The sequence below is a fragment of the Haematobia irritans genome, chromosome 4, assembly GCF_050003625.1.
Source record: "Haematobia irritans isolate KBUSLIRL chromosome 4, ASM5000362v1, whole genome shotgun sequence".
NCBI classification, from domain to species: Eukaryota; Metazoa; Arthropoda; class Insecta; order Diptera; family Muscidae; genus Haematobia; species Haematobia irritans.
Genome location: NC_134400.1, coordinates 169,653,466 through 169,672,756, shown reverse-complemented (window position 1 = coordinate 169,672,756; position 19,291 = coordinate 169,653,466). Strand labels below are relative to the sequence as shown.

General features: G+C 35.7%; 4 protein-coding genes across 4 annotated transcripts; 1 reads left to right on the top strand and 3 right to left on the bottom strand.

The window, feature by feature from the left end:
* The first annotated feature begins 1,614 nt into the window (after window positions 1–1,614).
* LOC142236158 (kelch domain-containing protein 4) lies at window positions 1,615–3,467 on the top strand. Its single transcript, XM_075307416.1, has 4 exons — window positions 1,615–1,837; window positions 1,891–2,196; window positions 2,249–2,669; window positions 2,734–3,467. Exons 1-4 carry the CDS (start codon window positions 1,724–1,726, stop codon window positions 3,423–3,425), a joined length of 1,533 nt encoding a protein of 510 aa, XP_075163531.1. The 5' UTR covers window positions 1,615–1,723; the 3' UTR covers window positions 3,426–3,467.
* On the bottom strand, window positions 3,422–4,347 carry Pmm2 (phosphomannomutase). The gene has a single exon (XM_075307421.1). It carries the CDS (start codon window positions 4,260–4,262, stop codon window positions 3,501–3,503), a length of 762 nt encoding a protein of 253 aa, XP_075163536.1. The 5' UTR covers window positions 4,263–4,347; the 3' UTR covers window positions 3,422–3,500.
* A 481-nt stretch (window positions 4,348–4,828) lies between these two features.
* nst (phosphoglucomutase 3-like protein nst) lies at window positions 4,829–9,072 on the bottom strand. The gene is made up of 3 exons (XM_075307415.1): window positions 8,828–9,072; window positions 5,211–6,651; window positions 4,829–5,150 (listed from the first exon to the last, which is right to left on the bottom strand). Exons 1-3 carry the CDS (start codon window positions 8,926–8,928, stop codon window positions 5,043–5,045), a joined length of 1,650 nt encoding a protein of 549 aa, XP_075163530.1. The 5' UTR covers window positions 8,929–9,072; the 3' UTR covers window positions 4,829–5,042.
* Window positions 9,073–13,903: 4,831 nt separating this feature from the next.
* On the bottom strand, window positions 13,904–17,445 carry Tsf2 (transferrin 2). The gene is made up of 7 exons (XM_075307414.1): window positions 17,218–17,445; window positions 16,684–17,111; window positions 16,486–16,619; window positions 16,270–16,430; window positions 15,725–16,212; window positions 15,505–15,669; window positions 13,904–15,445 (listed from the first exon to the last, which is right to left on the bottom strand). The coding sequence occupies exons 1-7, from the start codon at window positions 17,270–17,272 to the stop codon at window positions 14,372–14,374; spliced, it is 2,505 nt and encodes an 834-aa protein (XP_075163529.1). The 5' UTR covers window positions 17,273–17,445; the 3' UTR covers window positions 13,904–14,371.
* Window positions 17,446–19,291: the final 1,846 nt, after the last annotated feature.

Sequence of the window (19,291 nt, the reverse complement as noted above, 5' to 3'; positions counted from 1 at the left end):
TGTATAATTCATTGTTTTTAATGCACAAAAATCCTATTTTAAGCTCAACATTCTAGTACAGTTCCCAAGAAAAAATAAAGAAAAAATTGTATAGCAGATTAACTTAAATTTCGCCAAATGGGAGAAAATTTTTCATATTTAATTTTTTGTTTTTTTTTTTTTTGCTAACCTCGATGGCATGAACTAAAAATGTGAAAAAAAACTGCTATACAAATGAAGTGCCCAATTTTACTAAATTTGAAAATAGTTTATATTTTTCTAAAGTGTAAAATAACTACGTGCATAAAATACTCAAATGAGTAAAGTTTCTTAAGTTTTGTCTGTCTTGAACGTCATATAGGGCTAAAAATATTTTAACAATTTTTAACTCCGATTTTTTTTTCTTCAAAAATGAAATATTCTTAAACAACAGACAATAACATATTTTCTCCAATTTGATAATAGTAGTGACTTATCTGTGTCACTGGACGCATAGTAAAGATACTCCAAAAACCCTTTAACTCCCCGGTGGGTAATGTCGCGTGGTACAACTTCTAAATAATGACTGTGCCTTTCCGATGAGAATTCTAATCGTGTTTTCTTTTCTGAAAAAAGTGATTTGCCTTCATTTTGTCTGTACCGAATGAAATGTTGCCAGCAACCTAAAAAATGCTATAATTTCAGCGGTCAGAAAAGAATTCAAAGGAGCAAACAGGGCAATCGCAGCACTCTCGTTTCGGCAATGCTGAAAATGTCCGCAATTTGCCTATATTTTTGCAACAGAATTCGAAGCCTTTTCGCACTTTTACCTGTTTTTTAGAAAAGAACCTAAAAAGTGCATTTTCCGGGCAAAATGCAAAAAAAATGTGCGCCTTTTTACACTTTTTTAAATATTATTCGAAAGAATTGTGTGCACTTTTTAAAAAAATATTACATAGATTGTCAACACTGTTTATATTAAACGGGCGCAAGCGTCTTTATTTAGTTGTACTATCACTCACTCCAAATATCAAGTAATCCGAGAACTGTCATTAATTAAATGCTGAAACACGTGTGGTAAACATTTGTTTTCATTTTAGCGACAACAACCGTTTTAATAAAGTAACCGCGGTCGAGAAATCCCACCATCCAAATTTTCTTCGTATATTACGAGCGCTTTATTTGTTTTGTTCTGTTAGCATCACTGTATTCTGACTACGTGCTGGGATTGCAAGTACTCGGTAACCGCTCGCACAAGCGTCACGGATAATTTTCTTTTGTTGTTTGTTACCCCCCCAACCGTCTTACCTTAGGCAATCATCGGGACCTTGGGTACCGATGATCTTCGGTAGGCCAGGGGTATTTGCGATGCGGTGATGGGACACACATTTTCCACACCCCCCAACCGTCTTACCCAAGGCAATCATCGGGACCTTGGGTACCGATGATCTTCGTTAGGCCAGGGGTATTTGCGATGGGTGAGGTGAGGGGAACGATGTAACTGATTGAGAATTTAAAAAAAATAACGAGCGGCGTCCGTATCGATTCAATATTACATAGATTGTCAACACTGTTTATATTAAACGGGCGCAAGCATCTTTATTTAGTTGTACTATCTACTCACTCCAAATGTCAAGTAATCCGAGAACTGTCATTAAATGCTGAAACACGTGTGGCAAACATTTGTTTTCATTTTTAGCGACAACAACCGTTTTAATAAAGTAACCGCGGTCGAGAAATCCCACCATCACCATCCAAATTTTTAATGGGTAAAAAAGATAAAAATAAGAAAAAAGGCAAAGGTGCCGAAAAAACGGCCATGAAAACGGATAAAAAGTTAGCAGCCAAACAAAAGAAAATGTTGGAGAAATTGGGCGAAGTATAATCAATGCTATATAAAATGTGAAAATAGAAAACCTAATGTATTTGCAGGCAGATATTGCTGAGTTTGTGGCTAAATTAGAATCTGAAGAGGCTAGACTGAAGACTGTTACGGAGGAGGTTTGTTCGCCGCCCAGCCCAAGGTCTAATTTTTCTTTAGTAGTTCACCCAGAAAAGGAAGAGATTATATTGTTTGGTGGTGAATTTTTTAATGGCCAACGAGTTTGTGTTTACAATGACTTATATTTCTATAACATAAATAAGTCAGAGTGGAAACAGGTGAAGTGTCCGGGAGGACCAACGCCTAGAAGCGGCCATCAAATGGTCACGGTAGCGACGGATGGCGGGCAATTATGGGTATAATTCTTTAATAGTTTTGTAGATAGTTTTCTTATTAATATATTTTTAGCTTTTTGGTGGAGAACATGCGAGTCCTTCTCAGTTGCAATTTTATCATTACAAAGATCTATGGATGATGAGTCTAAAATCGCGCAAATGGGAAAAAATTAACGCACCTAACGGACCCAGCGCCCGTAGTGGACATCGTATGGTAACAGCTAAAAAGAAGCTATTTGTGTTTGGTGGCTTTCATGATAATAATCAGTCGTATCGATATTTCAATGACATACACATATTCTCATTGGAAACATACTCGTGGCTGCAAGTAGAAATTAGTGGTGCCATAGTTCCTCCACCGAGATCGGGATGCTGCATGGCGGCTACATCAGATGGAAAAGTTGTTGTTTGGGGTGGCTATTCAAAGTCGCAAATGAAAAAGGACGTTGACCGTGGAATAACTCATACGGACATGTTTACTTTAACACCAGATAGTAGGTACCATATTTACTAAATTGTAAGTGCTCTACTTATATATTGCAATTTAATCCCTAACAGAGAATGCACCCGATTCCAGTAAATTTAAATGGCTTAATACTAAATGCGGAGGTTATAAGCCATTGCCACGCAGTAGCGTAGGCTGTTGTACAGCCCCTAATGGAAAGGCCTATTGCTTCGGGGGTGTTATGGATATCGATGAAGATGAGGAAGATGTCAAAGGGCAATTCGGAGATGATCTGCTTGCACTGGATCTATCTTCCATGACTTGGCGTTTAATTGAAATCAATAAAAAATTAAAGCCAGATAAAAAGGTTAAAACCGATCCCACAGACATTGAAATGAATGAGGACAACGAAGCAAAACAAACAACAACTACTACATCAGATGGAATTTTTACCGTTACTGTTGGAGGACCCACAACATCAACCATGGCTTTACCTAAAGTTCCGAGTTTATTTCCGAATAGAAGACCGAAAAATGTACCATCACCCCGAATGAATCCTGGCCTATGTGTATGCAAGGGGATTTTGTATATTTATGGAGGCCTCTATGAAGAGGATAATAAGCAATACACATTCAACGATTTTTATGCTTTAGATTTGCATAAAATGGAAGAATGGAAAGCCATTATACCAAACGATATGAACGCTCACGATTGGTTAGAAAGTGACAGTGATAGTAGTGACTCCGAGGGAAGTGACGACGAAGAGGACGATGATGACGACAGTTCTGAAATGGATACGGATTAGATTTTTAGACAACGCATTTTTTTATTAAACATTAATATGGTACATGGAAGTTTTATTTTTAAGGAATGCATTGCACTAGCTTAGCCCCAACAATTCTTGCAAATATCGTTTAGTATCATCTGGAGTCTCCACCTTGTGAGATATGGTACGTGGATCTATAAAAATTTCATAATCATTGCCACCAGGTTCAGTTTTGTCGCCGAAGAAATGGATTTCTTTAAAATTATAGTGTTCCTCTATATATCGCAGAGAGTACGTTTTATCCCAACCTTTGGGGAAGACATCGAAACTTATTTGGCCACCTATACTGTATGTCAAATCCACGTCTGCAAACTCATTTTTGAGAACATCAATCATTTTGCTGCGTACTTGATGATTTTTATCATAAGATGCAAATGCATTTCGTTCCTCCCTAGAGCATTGTCTTCCAATTGGGCATATGTTCATCATGCCATTACGAAATTCCAGGAATGTGCCCCTTTTGAATGGCAATGTAAGTTCCGACAAATACCGCAGTACAAAATTGATGAATCGCTGCAATGTGTCTTCACCCAAATGCTTTACTATGTTTTGTTTACCCATTTCTTGGCCTTTTTCAATTTGCACCAGTCCATTTTCAGGAAATACAAAATCGAATTGGTCAAGGATTTTACGTCCATTTAATTGTTCGAACATTTTTTCCAAATCGGAACCACCTACAATACCTATAGTAGCCCGCGGTTTCACTTGAGTATACATAAATTCTTCGAATTCTGGAGCAACGGTAGAACGTGGTAGTGTTAAAGTACCATCAACATCAAATAGCAAAAGGATTTCTTCCCTTTTCAACGATGTCATTTTGGCGACTTTTAATGGAATGTTCTCTGCTATATTTTATATTTCTTCTTTGTAACCAAACCATATGGTAAAGAACACGTCAACTTGACAACTTCACTAAATACATAACATCGATACAGCAGTGTCTAATACAACACTGAATATTGATACATAGTAATATCCCAATGAACACTAGATGCGTACGGGTGTTTTTGCTACAGAAGATTCCGTGAGCATGTTACAGATTTTAAATTTTCGGTATTAATTACAACATTACATTTCTGTTTGGTTCCGAGCTAGAACTGCCTATTGGTACATGGAAATTTCGTTTGCTTGTCAATAACACAGTTTCACTACTTATTTCTTAAGGGAGCAAAATGTAAACAATCGATAACAACGATTCACGGTATTATTTTTAAAGTTGCATGCGTCAAGTTGATTGGTTATTTTTTCTCATACAACAAAACGGTCTTACTGGACTTTGCTATTATTAAGAGTTTTTTTTCTGTAAGTGTATCATAGTCACAAAAGGTTCTTTTTCCCCATTCTCCCAATTTTTATTTGTAATAAATAAAATATGCTCTGCATTCATAATCTCAATAACGTATTTTATTGCTGTAAATTAACATTAACTTTTGTTCTACAATAATACAAAATGACCACATGTGGTGAACTGAAATATTAAAACAAGTGCATTTTATATATAACAAACGTATGAGATTGATAGCACTGGACTCTTGATGATAACTAAATATTCTTAAGGGTAGACAAATTTTATTGATGTATAGCTAAAATATCTGCTTAGAAATGGGCTTGAACAGACTTGTTTGGATGAACTAGTTCTGGGCCAACACCACCAGCCATTTTATGTACCAAAATTCCAACATCGTAGGCTAAATTTTCACAATCCTGCAAAAGAACAAAAATTCGATACTTTGTTTATAACTGAAGGAAGAATTCATGATGTACCTCTTTTGTAGATGCCTCGGCATATACTCTAACAACATCTTCTGTTCCCGAAGGTCGTACAAAAGAACGACCTTTTTTGTAGTTTGACACAGTTTGGTTTATAGCTTCTTGCAAACCCACGGGTGCAACACAAACTCTCTCAGCATCTGTGGTTGTAATAACATTACGATCCTGAACTTTTATCTTTAATTGCAAATTTGGTAGGTCCTCATAGCAAGCCAACCAATCCGATACATCCCAACCTTTACAATTCAGTATCGTTTCGACAAGTAACATATCCGATATGGCATCACCCACTGTTTCGTTTATAACATCGATTATAAGTAAAAACCTTTTTGCTTCTTCATTCCCATCCTCTGCTGCTTTCTTGATTAATTTTTTGGCATTATCGCTAAATATTACCGTGCCATGACCGTTTGCTTCAAAATAAACACCAATATCGAATTCTAAAGCCTTATGATGCAAATGTTTTACTCCAGTAGGTACACATGCTACCGGAACTTTCAGTTTATTCACTATATAATCCGTAGAAGCGCCATTAGCATAGGCTGTTTGAACTAAGCCCAAATTCAATTCTAAACCGCACCGTTTAACACAGTTCATAAGAAAATCAGCTATCAAAGTCGCAATGCGATCACCATCCAATAGGTGGAATATACCTTTATCGTCAGTAAAGAAATAAACAACACGATCAGCATCACCATCCACGCTAACACACCTCGTAAAAGGTTCTGAAATGGGCATGCAAATGGGTGCTTTTTGAAGTACCTTAACATGATCTGCTCCACATTCATGATTGATTTTGCCATCGCCTTTGTTGAAAACTTCTACATTCAACGTATTATTCAATCGCTTTATGAACTGCAACATTTTTCGAGCTCCCACACCATTGGCACCATCAAATAACAGACGATTTTTATAATTACCGTTTTCCAATTTATCTCCTCTAAGGGCATTAAATGCTGTTATCAGTTTTGTATAGTAACCATCCTCGCTTGGTATGCCATATGCTCCTTTGGTATTGGCTGCAACAACGAAATAATGCACCATTGGTGTTGTTACAATACCAAACTCTTTCACGTTGCCTTTGAGCGCTATAACACCATCGGCCACAGCTTTCAAGAGCCTTGGACTATGATATCGATTATCCATGCCTACATACACATTTGACGATGAGCTAACATCAATGTTATTTTCACGAATAATCTTAGCCACTTGCTGTTCTAGATCTTGATCACTGACATTCGCCAATTCTGTAGCAATAACTTCCCAACTGGGATCTAACATCTCCCCTTTGGGATCAATGAGTTTTACGCCGTTGTCTGGCTCGGGATTATGAGAAGCAGTTATCATTACACCAATAACGGAACCACCAAGTATACGAGATCTTAATGTTGCCAAAACGCCCATACGGAACATTATGCTATCCAAGATTTCTGCCCTGGGAAGAAAAACAATAATAAAATGTGACGATTTGGGACGGATAAAAAAAAACATATTATGAGTTGTTTCGAAGCGAAATTTCCATTACTCATAAGAAATGCATTAGTGTTTTTCCTAAGTTGTCTTCAACAAATTTCTCAATCAAAGAAATCTTGGATACGAAAATCTCTCATAATGCATACTCACATTTGCCAATACGAAACCGTACATTTTCGTCGATTTCTTTTTTTTATTCTTTGTTAGCCGTTGTCGTGACGTCTGGTCGTGGCTTGTCAAATCCGAAGTGCTGAAATTATTTTTTGATTATACCATTGAAGGAGAGGGTCATACACAGCGTAACAACGGTGTTTGATTTATCCATAAGTTAGGTTAGGTTAAAGTGGCAGCCCGAAGTACCTATTACATATAAACACTTCTAGTTTTAACCGCTGAACCTACTCGATTATTTTCTTCTGTTGAATTGACCCGAACCCAAAAACATTAGCAGACTGCTTAATTCAACATTTTCCAAGTCCGCCAGTAATCTAAAGCTGTGTGCTCCTAAAATTCGCTTACGCCTTAAGGTAGGTATTAAGTTCGAGTTTAGCCGCTAAAATCGTAATTTTTTCACGATTACTTTTCTTTAATAATCCATTTTAAGGAAAACAAACTTTGTGAAAATTTGCTTTGGGCCATTCCCCATCAAGTTATAATAAAATTTGCTACAAATTTGTATAATATTATGTCTTTTTCTTACTGATTTAGTTTTCACTTTAGCGATTTTAGCGGCTAAACTGGAACTTAATACTCACCTTTACACAAAATGCAGGACACTCACTCAAGAGGTGTCTAATTGATTGATTCATTTTCCTCCGCATCATGCAGTAGTCAATACACTTCGTGCCAATAGTTTATGCAAACTCGCCTATCAGGCAGCGACCCGTTATAGCAGATATCAAGAGTGAACATTTTGAAAATTTACACATACGATTTGTCTTTCAAAAAGTAGAATCGAATTACAAACCAGTATATAGCTCTTTTTCCATTTTCTAGAATTCGCGAGCACTTTCTCATTCATCATCAGAACATATTCTTGTTCTACATTTTTAAAGATAAATCCAATAGTTTGAGAAAAAAAACTTGTTATTTTCGAATGACTTGTGTGAAACATTTCTTGTCCTACACCAATCAGTGATGTGCGCATGTACTGTTTTATGAACTTCATGAAGAAGCAAATAAACAATACCTGCTCATGGAAATAATCATTAAAGCTGAAAATCTACTTTTCCCAATTGTATGAAGAAAATTAATATAGGGGCCTAATCACGCATCATTTGCCATCATTTGTTGGTGATTCTATATTCGAATCGAGTTATGAATATTTGTGATACAAATTTTCCGTTTATTACAGTTGACTGACTTTTTCTTATCTGTGGTTTAGTGTAGTGTTTTCATTCAGAACCCTTACAAAAATGTTGCTTTCGAGTACAATAAAGTTTTCATTTTGAGTCTATTCATTATTGATCTGCGCGTGAGTGAAGTTTCATTCACTCGTACATCTCCAATGCCACTTCACCAAATGATTGTTTCACTTGAAACGAGGCTAATATGGTTGTATTGGAATGGAATCATAATAGACTACTTTCAACTACATGCAGCCACGTTTGTTCTGTTTTTTTTTGTTTTTTCTTTTCTGAGGTGGAACAACTTATATCTTGAAAAAAGTAAAAGTGATATAAACACATTCCAGTGGTGCCCATGTATTTGTTTGAGCAACAACTAAAGAGTATCTGTATTTAAATCAGCCTCATGAATATTTTTCATTTTCGTTGCTATTTAGCTGGTTTCATATAAGCGTAGTTAAAATTGTACAATGGGTATATTTCTACTAAAAATATAAAATAATCTGGCATTTTATGTAGCCTCACTAATATTTTGATATGTTGCAGTTAATTTGAATTCTTTTATATTCGATGCTATTGGTATATGTAGCTGATGCAATTTGATGACACAGATTGATTGCATTGATTTTCCTAATAACTTTTCAATTTTTTAATATAACGAAAAGGCGCGTTCCTATGTAATGTAGATTTCTATAAATAGATTTGACAGTTTGCCGGTTATATCTATCTTAATTGGGGAAACACCTACATATTTGGATGACACAGACTCTTCTTAAACATTTTAGTACATACTTGCCACGAAATCCAGCTGTTCCATATTGTATGGGGTCGTTCGATTTTTTTGGGTACATCTCCCGTGCAAATGCGTAAACTGTTCTTAAATTTATAGACATATTTGAAAGCGATCAAATAAATATTGCGGTACTTTTACAGAGGAAGTAGTTAATCAACTCTCTTATTCCAGCAGATGTTATTCACGGAAATCCTAACAACAAACAAGGAGAAGCAAACCAATGGTTATTGAATTGACAGATGAGTTTTGAGTGATGCCACATGATAATGAAAGCACTTGCAGGGTAACCATATTTTTTTTAAGAAAAAGCTGATAGGGAAAATTGAGTTTTTGTAAACTTCAAAATTGACTATTCGGCTTTTAAAACACGAGTCAAATCGATTTCTAATAGTGACCAAAATCGACTAGCCGAACTTAACTTTCAATCGACAGAATTTCATTTCATTTATTTAACAAATTAGTTTTACAAAGCCTTTCATAGACCAATATATATATTACTTAGAAAGAATACCTGAATACAATACAAAATTCTTAACTGAATATAAAAATAACTAATTAAAATTATAATATATCTAACTTAAATGATTTAAATAAAATCTAGTACCAAAATACATTTTAAGTTGTTTTCTTTTTTTTGCACTCTTAACAAATTTTTTGTAACAGTATTCAATTTGTCGGCTCCCCAGCCTAAAGGCCGGTATGCACCTCTAGCGAAAAATTTCATTCCCATAAGAAATGCATTGCTATTTATGCTAACGAAATTTTCGGTAGCGTTCAATTTCGTAAGGTGGTACGCACCTCTAATGAAAATAACAGGGTTGTCAAAAGGATATTTTGGCAGCAAACATTTAAATTATTGCAATAATTGTGTGCGTAAAAGTTTTAAAAGGTCTGTTTCTGTATCAACAATTTATTTGAAAAATATTTGGAACATATATTAACAATTTTTAAAAGCGATTAGCTGGTTTAAAATTTGTGCACACAGCCCTGTTTTTTTGTTGTAGACTTAAATAAATTTTTGCTACCGAAAATTTCGCTAGAGGTGCATACCGGCCTTAACTATAAATTAGCAGTATTAAAAATGTAAAAAATAAATAAATAATATTAGTCCCGCTCGAGGTAGACATATACAAATAGACCAAGAGTAGTTTCAATGTGGCAAGATCGAATCCATATACTGCATCAGTTTCAACCGAAAGGAGTTATTACACTGTGAAAATATTCGCAACTGAAGCGGTAACCCATTCCAACAACGTATAATTCTCACTTGAAAAGATTTAGCAAAAATACTTCTCCTAATACGGGGAACAAATAGCTGTGGATTCCTAGACGAGCGCGAAAAGGAGAAGGAAGAGCTTAAAGATACAGGCCTAGAGTAATATATAACCTTATAAAATAAAATTAGATTCCGATAGTCAACAAAATTGCGAAAAGAGAGACCAAGAAAACGCCTTACGAACCCAGAAATAGAATCCCTCCTTCGAACATTGTAAATAAAGCGCACAATCACATTCACAGTTCGTCTTAACTTCGCAAAAAGTTGTCCAGAGCAGCCTGAGATAACTTCAAGACCATAAAGAACTTGAGACATTAAGAGCGAGTGAGCCAATTTGAGTCTGACATTGAGTGGTAAAAATAAATTCGATGAAGAAATCCTACGCAATGTAGACCAGATCCTACCAGACAGAGCATCAATATGGAATTGAAACGAGAGCTCCGAGTCAAGTACAACACGCAAACAACGATGCCTATCAACAAATTCAATGCGTTCATATCCAAGGAACAAATTGGGTAATTGAGGGAGCCCCCTATTCGACCTAAACATCAAGGCTTTAGTCTTAGCCACATTAACCAACAAATCATTCATCAATGCCCAATGTCTAAAACGATCCAACACGGCATTAATCTCAATCTCAAAGTTCTCAGTAGAAGAACCACAACCGCTAAACAACAAGAAAACGTCATCCGCGAAAACGAACGTTCTACACACCCTAGAATCAGTGTAGCAGTGGATATCATTAACATACAGGATGAATAAGAGTGGGCCCAAGACCGAACCTTGAGGTATACCAGAAGCAAGTGGAAGAATGCTAGATTCTGCACCATTCATAGCAACAAATTGTTCCCTATTTCTCAAATATGAATAAATAAGCTTACACGCCGATAACGAAAATCCAAACTGCCCACCAAGTTTAGCAACTAATCTAGCATAACTCACGGAGTCGAAGGCCTTAGATAGATCAAGGGAAACAAGAGAGCTCGAACAACCATTGTTAATATCTGTGCGGACATGATCCGTCAGTGACAAGAGCAGATGCGTAGTATTTAGACCTTGGCGGAACGCATATTGAGACTCATGAATAAGATTTGAAGTAGCCATAAGTATCTGCCCCTTCATAATATGCTCAACAATTTTAGAAATTGCAGGTAATATTGAAATTGGACGTAAATCAGCAGGTTCAGAAACAACTCGAGACTTCGGTATAGGAACTACACGAGCTTTCTTCCAAGCGGAAGGAAAAGTGGACGTTGCCAGAATGCAATTCACCAAATCCAAAATAAAGCTTGATACAAGCGGGAAAATATACTTAATAAAATGAATAGGCACACCATCCAATCCTACCGACCTCGATTTAACTTTTCCCATCGCTTCAAAAAGCTCAAGCTCATTGACACCACGAAAAGAAAACGGCGAATCTGACTCATGGAAACTATCAAAATCAAATTCTTCAATTCGGCTGCCAAGAGCCGAACCGTTAGCAAAAAAAGAATTGATACATTTGACATCCAAATTAGTTTCCACGAAGTCATCAGTAACACACCCAGACCTACGCAAAATCCTCCACATGCCACATGAGTCCAAAGATTCAAACCGAGCAGAAAAGTGCAACCTTCTCGCTTTGCGAATCATAGCCTTAGCCCTATTTCGGTATTTACGATACGTTGTCCAATTCTCTAAGTGATCTGGCCAACCTTATATGGGAGGAATTCATCCAATTTTCATCCCTGCGAAGCTTCTTCCTAACAGTTGGTACGAAATTAAAAAGATCACTAAGTAGAGCAGACAAAAACGTGCATTTCGTATCAACATCAGTAGCATTAAAAATTCGACTAGATTCAAATGAATCCACATATAAAGCCAATGCATCCCAGTCAATGTTCCGATAGTCTCTATATTCAACGTACTCAGTCATGGAAGCAAATTCGAATAACAGACTAGAAAAAATTAAGGCATGATCTGAGATCGAAGGACACTGTACCTGATGCGAGAAGTTACATAGAGAAATATCACTTATAAGCATATAATCAATAAGTGATGTGGACCTCCTGCATAAATCGAAATGAGTCGGAGCTGAATTGTGTACAACAGACATGTTATATCTAGTACAAAGACTACGAAGGATACTAGCTCTAGAATAATCAAAAAGGTTACAATTGAAATCACCAAGTACTACAATATGGTTATATCTCCAAAAAAGATCGCGGTGGAATGTCTCAAATTGCTCCAGATTACCTGATGGCAGATAGACAACACCGAACAGTAGTAAAGGGTGATTCTTTTGAGGTTAGGATTTTCATGCATTAGTATTTGACAGATCACGTGGGATTTCAGACATGGTGTCAAAGAGAAAGATGCTCAGTATGCTTTGACATTTCATCATGAATAGACTTACTAACGAGCAACGCTTGCAAATCATTGAATTTTATTACCAAAATCAGTGTTCGGTTCGAAATGTGTTTCGCGCTTTACGTCCGATTTATGGTCTACATAATCGACCAAGTGAGCAATACGTAAATAAGCAAAATTGCCGCATTTGGAGTGAAGAGCAACCAGAAGCCGTTCAAGAACTGCCCAGGCATCCCGAAAAATGCACTGTTTGGTGTGGTTTGTACGCTGGTGGAATCATTGGACCGTATTTTTTCAAAGATGCTGTTGGACGCAACGTTACGGTGAATGGCGATCGCTATCGTTCGATGCTAACAAACTTTTTGTTGCCAAAAATGGAAGAACTGAACTTGGTTGACATGTGGTTTCAACAAGATGGCGCTACATGCCACACAGCTCGCGATTCTATGGCCATTTTGAGGGAAAACTTCGGAGAACAATTCATCTCAAGAAATGGACCGGTAAGTTGGCCACCAAGATCATGCGATTTGACGCCTTTAGACTATTTTTTGTGGGGCTACGTCAAGTCTAAAGTCTACAGAAATAAGCCAGCAACTATTCCAGCTTTGGAAGACAACATTTCCGAAGAAATTCGGGCTATTCCGGCCGAAATGCTCGAAAAAGTTGCCCAAAATTGGACTTTCCGAATGGACCACCTAAGACGCAGCCGCGGTCAACATTTAAATGAAATTATCTTCAAAAAGTAAATGTCATGGACCAATCTAACGTTTCAAATAAAGAACCGATGAGATTTTGCAAATTTTATGCGTTTTTTTTAAAAAAAAAGTTATCAAGCTCTTAACAAATCACCCTTTACAATATCGTTAAAAGTAAACTCTAAAAATAAGGACTCACAAAGATAATCAGACGACTTGAAGATTAATTTAAATCTTAATCCATTGCTAATATAGACAGCAACTCCACCCCCCCTCGATGAGAATTGAGGGGGGGTGCAAAAGCCGACTTCAAAAGTCATTCGGTACGGTCACATTTCACATTCATTTTTGATTTCTGTCAAAGATTTTCCATCTCAGAAATCAAGAATGAATTCGTCCCCATAGTAAAACAAGGAAATATGTTTAGCTCATATTGGATATACATACATCAATATAGGTGTCTTTTAAAAACAATATCATAATGAAATAGCTTAGACTTGGCAACCGATTTTGTCATGACTGTATTCTTATACCCTCCACCATAGAATTGGGGTGTACTAACTTTGTTATTCCGTTTGTAACGTATCGAAATATTAACAGACCCAAAATTGATTGCTGGTGCATCATGGTGGTTACATAAAATCCGGCCGATGATTCGGTCGTATATACTTGTTCTCGCTCTAATTTAATTATGAAATATTAAGTGAATGTCCACTCCACTGTACAATTAATGTCGAGAGAATAAAAATTCGTTTCTTATTTATAAAATTGTTTGTATTTATTAAGATTAATCATTGTACAAAATATTGGACGGAAAAATAATTATCTTACAATATATTCTCAATGCACTTCTTATTGGACGGAGTATGTATACGTATATGGAATTTTTATTGTAAGTAAATACAATTTCCAAAAGGCACTTCGCAATTTTTTGTATATATCAAATATACAAATAATGTATCTAAGTTCAGAAAGTGATAAAAATGTTTGTATAAAATGTTATAGAAAAATGTTTAGCTGCACAAACATATAAATTGTATAAAATCTTTCTACATATTCTAAACTATAAATTATTTTGTGCTGTGTAAAATCAATCACTTTGTACCTAATGCATTTCGAAAAAATTGCAACATGCTGAATGTGCAGGTATATCTTAATTTAGATTATAAAACGAGTTTGGAATGTATAGTTTGAAAGTAGAGATTTTGACAATATTCGATTTAATATGAGATTCGAACTGTTAATAACGATGTCAACAACATTAGCAACATTGAAAGTGATGCCGAAATTTTTACGGAACCTGCATGACAGTCGGTAATACGTCTAGCTCTCATAAAGTCATTGCCCAAATAAATATCATAACGACGTTTGTTAGGAGGAATAACTTTCAATTGACGTGTTGCATCTTGGAAGATAAGATCATAGTGATTGATTGGGGATGAGAACATACTAAAACTGAATGCATCCACATTCTTACGTCCATACAATTGTTGGGCATATGTTAACAGATTTATGTAGGCATTAATTTCGGTTTCGTTGTATTGCATTCCTCCACGGGTAACTATAGCATTGGCTTTAACCTTACCCAAATTGCATCTTTTGTAATCTTGTAGTTCTGCTCGCTTACCATCTGTGCATAAAAGTTCAAAGTCATCATTTAGAGTATTTCTCGCCCACCACTCTTTACGTTTTCCTCCAGTACTTTCCATTACTGTAGTATGCTTCATAAAGGCCACGTGTCCTCCCCCCTCTACCAAGCATCGGAAAGCACCTGTATGACCGTAATAGTCTTCGGAAGCATCTCTACGGCAATATCTGTAGCTAGTACCGTGGCACAAATCACACATGCTATCGTAAGGGACACCGGTATTATATTCATTACTTATGGCTCCCGGAATACAAGACTTTGTAAAATATTCGGCAGCAGCACGAATTGAATCACATCCATAAGGTCTTATCCAACCATTTGAAATCATATACGCCATGGGATATGTCCATCCAGCGGCAGTATTTATGCCTGTATGACACGTATATTTCCCTTTCAAATATGTTAATTCGGTGTCCCGATCTTCTTCTTTTGCTACAGCAACGACATAGTACTCGGGTTCACCAAGATTATATACTTCCGACATAAAGGGAATTAGATCATATCTTAATCCACCTGTGTATACATCTCCAGCATCAAAAACTGCAATATCGGCTTTGCCCGAATGAATCCATTGCATACAATTTATATGAGAATGCATTTTCTTGCAAATTAACTCTGGTTTCAGGATTTGTGCTTTTAAAGCGATCTGAAATTGTTATATGATTCTTTTTATGAACTTTTGGACTAACATTTCTTTGAACATACCCTCATTTTAATGCATTTTTCCAATTCCGGATCTGATGTTACACATAATGTCATTGCGGATACCGGACATTCGCGTAGGCCATATATATAGTCTATAGAGTTTTGCAAATATTTACTAAATTGTTGGTCATCTTCGTTTATAAGGGATAACGATTTTGCAGCATCCTAAAAAGAATTTATAACGTTTCAAACAAAAAGTACTCTTCGGATTTGGACTTACTTGGAACAGAAGATTTGTTTTGCCGTAGCGCTTTGATTCGAAAATTCTGAACTTTTCGTATTGTATAGATTCATTAAATCCCTCTATACGTTCTGTAGTAAAACTACTATCCAATCGATCATTTCGTCCATTGTTGGCAAAACGATTTCGGTTATATGGGTCGTAAGTATTCGAATTGTAATTGAAATTATTGTCATATGAGTCATAAGGATTGTTATGACCGCTATTATAGTTATCATTGTTATAATTATTTCCCCTATTTCCCATTAACCCTTGGCTTTCAGGATCGTCTTTGACACCATCTGAGTACAATTCAACTATCTTTTTCAAAAACTTCTGGTATTTTTTGCGTTCTAATGCGGTGCGGGCTGAAGATGTTACGACTGCGTCGGAGGGTACAAGTCCCCAGTTACATTGACGGTATTCTGTAATAGGTACACGACGACCATCACGACACAACAGCTGAAAGCGTTCAGGCGACATCGTTTCTGTAGAAAAACATTTTTTTTGCCAAAACATCACTATTTATATTTAAATTGACTTACTAAACTCAGGACTGTTTAACATTTCGAATACTGTAGAATCACGAAGAAATGCAATATCGCCAGCCTCGAGCAAACAACGGAATGCACCATCATAGCCATAGTATGGATCTGAAGCAGAACAACGACCTACTGGCACCTTTCCCGTGCACAATGTACACAATCTGAAATATGCAATAAACTGTCAAATTTGCTCTCGTCTTAATTTGTTCAAGTTACTTGTCTGAATTGTCCCCAATTGGATTATATTTATCTATAAGGGAATAAACAGCACAGGAATTGTTGAAATAGTCCGCGGCAGTTTTAACCTGGTTATTGCAGTCAACTACTTCCATACCACCTTCTCGTTGAAGCTAAATGAAATAGAAAGAGAACTTTTTTCACCATGAAGACACACATTCTGCCAGAACAACGTACCGTATATATTGGAATTATCCATCCAGCTAAACTGCCAACCCATGGGAAACATGCCCGTTTCTGTCTTAAATCTCTTAAACTCGCCACTTCAGGAAGAGTGCCCGCTTTAACTACTGCTACAGAATGATAATTTGTGAAACCGCCTTCGAATTTTTCTTGCATTAGAGGTATAAGAGAATTATAACGACCAGCAGTAAAAACATCTCCAGCATCTAATGTAGTTATGTGCGCCTTTTCATGGTCGATATGATGGATACATTCATCCGCACTATACGCCATAAAACAAGTAAGTTTGAGCAAAGAGTCATCGAACAACGCTCGATCTCGTTCAATAGCAACAGTTAAATTTTGGCATTTATATTGCTCTGCCTGGCTTTTTGTACACCAAATGACATGGTCAACTTTCTGTTCGCTAAAATCGTATTGGCCTGCAATTATATGGTAATATCATATTTTGTTATAAGTTCTAACTAAATGTTTATATATCAATTATATACCACTAGAGTCCCAACACGCCTATTATGACGTACATACCTCTTATCAAAGTGAACAATCCTAAAAGAGCGACAACTAATAATTTATTTGACATTTTTGGACACGAACAAATTGTTTGACAAATTAAAACATATTCAACTAAAACTTAAGCTAAAAATTTAGGCACGCTCACAATTGTCAAATTGTAAAATTTGTATTGTAAATCGTAAAAAGGCACGCCCAACAATCTCGATTCCACTAGTACGATTCAATTGAAGAAGAAGTAAAGAAGCATACCCCGCATACCATCATACAACCCTCTCCTTTAGACGATCATATGCCCTCAGGACATATATCGGGGGCGGCATCGTAAAAATTGACGCCGAATAACAATGCCAGACTAAATAGTCCCTAGCCTAGTACGCACCATAGATGTTCTTTAAAAGATGTGGCATGTTCATTTTTCCAGTAGGGATATTTTTGGCCCCATAGATGTCGCTCACAATTGGCTGGAATTTCATTCCAATATAAACAATTGAGTTAAAAAAGTTTGAAAAGTTGTATTATTGGCTTTCTGTTAGTTCATTTAAGTCTTATAGCCAAATTTCTCATAACCAAAACAAACGCTTTCGTTCAACTGATATGTCAAAAACAGCTAATTTTCCTTTTTAATTTCAGCTGTTTTGGCCATCCTAGTCGAACGAAATAATTCGTTTCGGATATGAGAAATTACCCAATAAACACAGGATGAGCGTTTTTCAAATGCAACAACTTTTCAGTTTGAGGGTAAATATAATTTTCAACATAAATTCAACTTAACTCGATATAGCTCATATTCAATACATCTTCAAATTGTTTGCGAATTACTTCCAATTTGCCAAAATGTTGACGAAATCTTTGAAAAGGTGTTGCAGATAATATGAGAAAACTTTGACAAAACACTACCCTAAAATGCAACGAAAAAACCATCCCAATAAACACAAACGTTTGAAAAATGCTAAATTTCAACAATTTTTCAAACATTTTTTCAAAGGATTAGGGTAATATTCAAGTTGAGAAATTGTTGAGAAAATCGCGTTCTCAACAAAAAACAGACATTACCCTCAACAGTGAAATTCAACACATTAGCAATAATATCTCAAGTGTTATCCTCAAATTGAAATGCATCGCTAATCAATAATTTGTCAAACAATTTTCGATGCGAGTCAAATTCAAAATTAACATCGTTGCAAATACTTTTCAACCTAAATTTGTATGAATGATATCCCCACTTCAAATTGAAAGTCAAAGCCAAAATTCTATGAATTTTGTATAATTTATTCATTTTCATCAAAATAAAATATATAATAATACACTACACTACATAATACACTATAATACCAATTGATAAATAATAATCTTATTAAACATATCAACAAATAAGAACAAAAAAAAAAAAAAACAAACAAACAACAAAACTTTAAATATCTTAGACATTATTAGTAAACACTTTTCCATTGATAATTCGATTTCCTTCCTTTTGGTTCCTTCCTTTTATTAACATGCGGGCAATTTGAAATTAGGAACGTACTGGACCGCGTGTTAGAATTGATTTCCAGCAGAAGGAATTCCCAAAATAACCATTTTAAAATGATAATATCATATGAATTAAACTGACGATGTGATGCACATTTTCATCCAGAAGTTGTTGATTTCAACAATTTATTGTTTTTAACAATTTTAATTGATTGCACTTGTAATGTTTCTGGAAACTTTTTCTTGTCGATAAGCCACTCATTTTTCATTGGTCAGCTTCTTATTGTTTGCAAGAATGTGGCATCCAAAGATTTTAGTTTTCTGCAAAGAGATTTAAATTTAGTGACTTCTTTAAAGTGTTGATTTAATTTTTCATATTGACGTACCAATTATTATAAACTATTTGAGCAGTTCCAGTTAATTGTCCACCATTTTTTCATTGGTCAGCTTTTTAATGTTTTCAAGAACGTAGAATCCATAATTTTAGTTTTCTGCAAAGAGATATACATTTAGTGACTTCCTTAAGTTTTATTTAATTTTTTATTTTCACTTACCTATTTTTATAAACTATTTGGTTATTTGTCTAAAATTTTCCATTTTTTTTATTTCTTGCAATTGA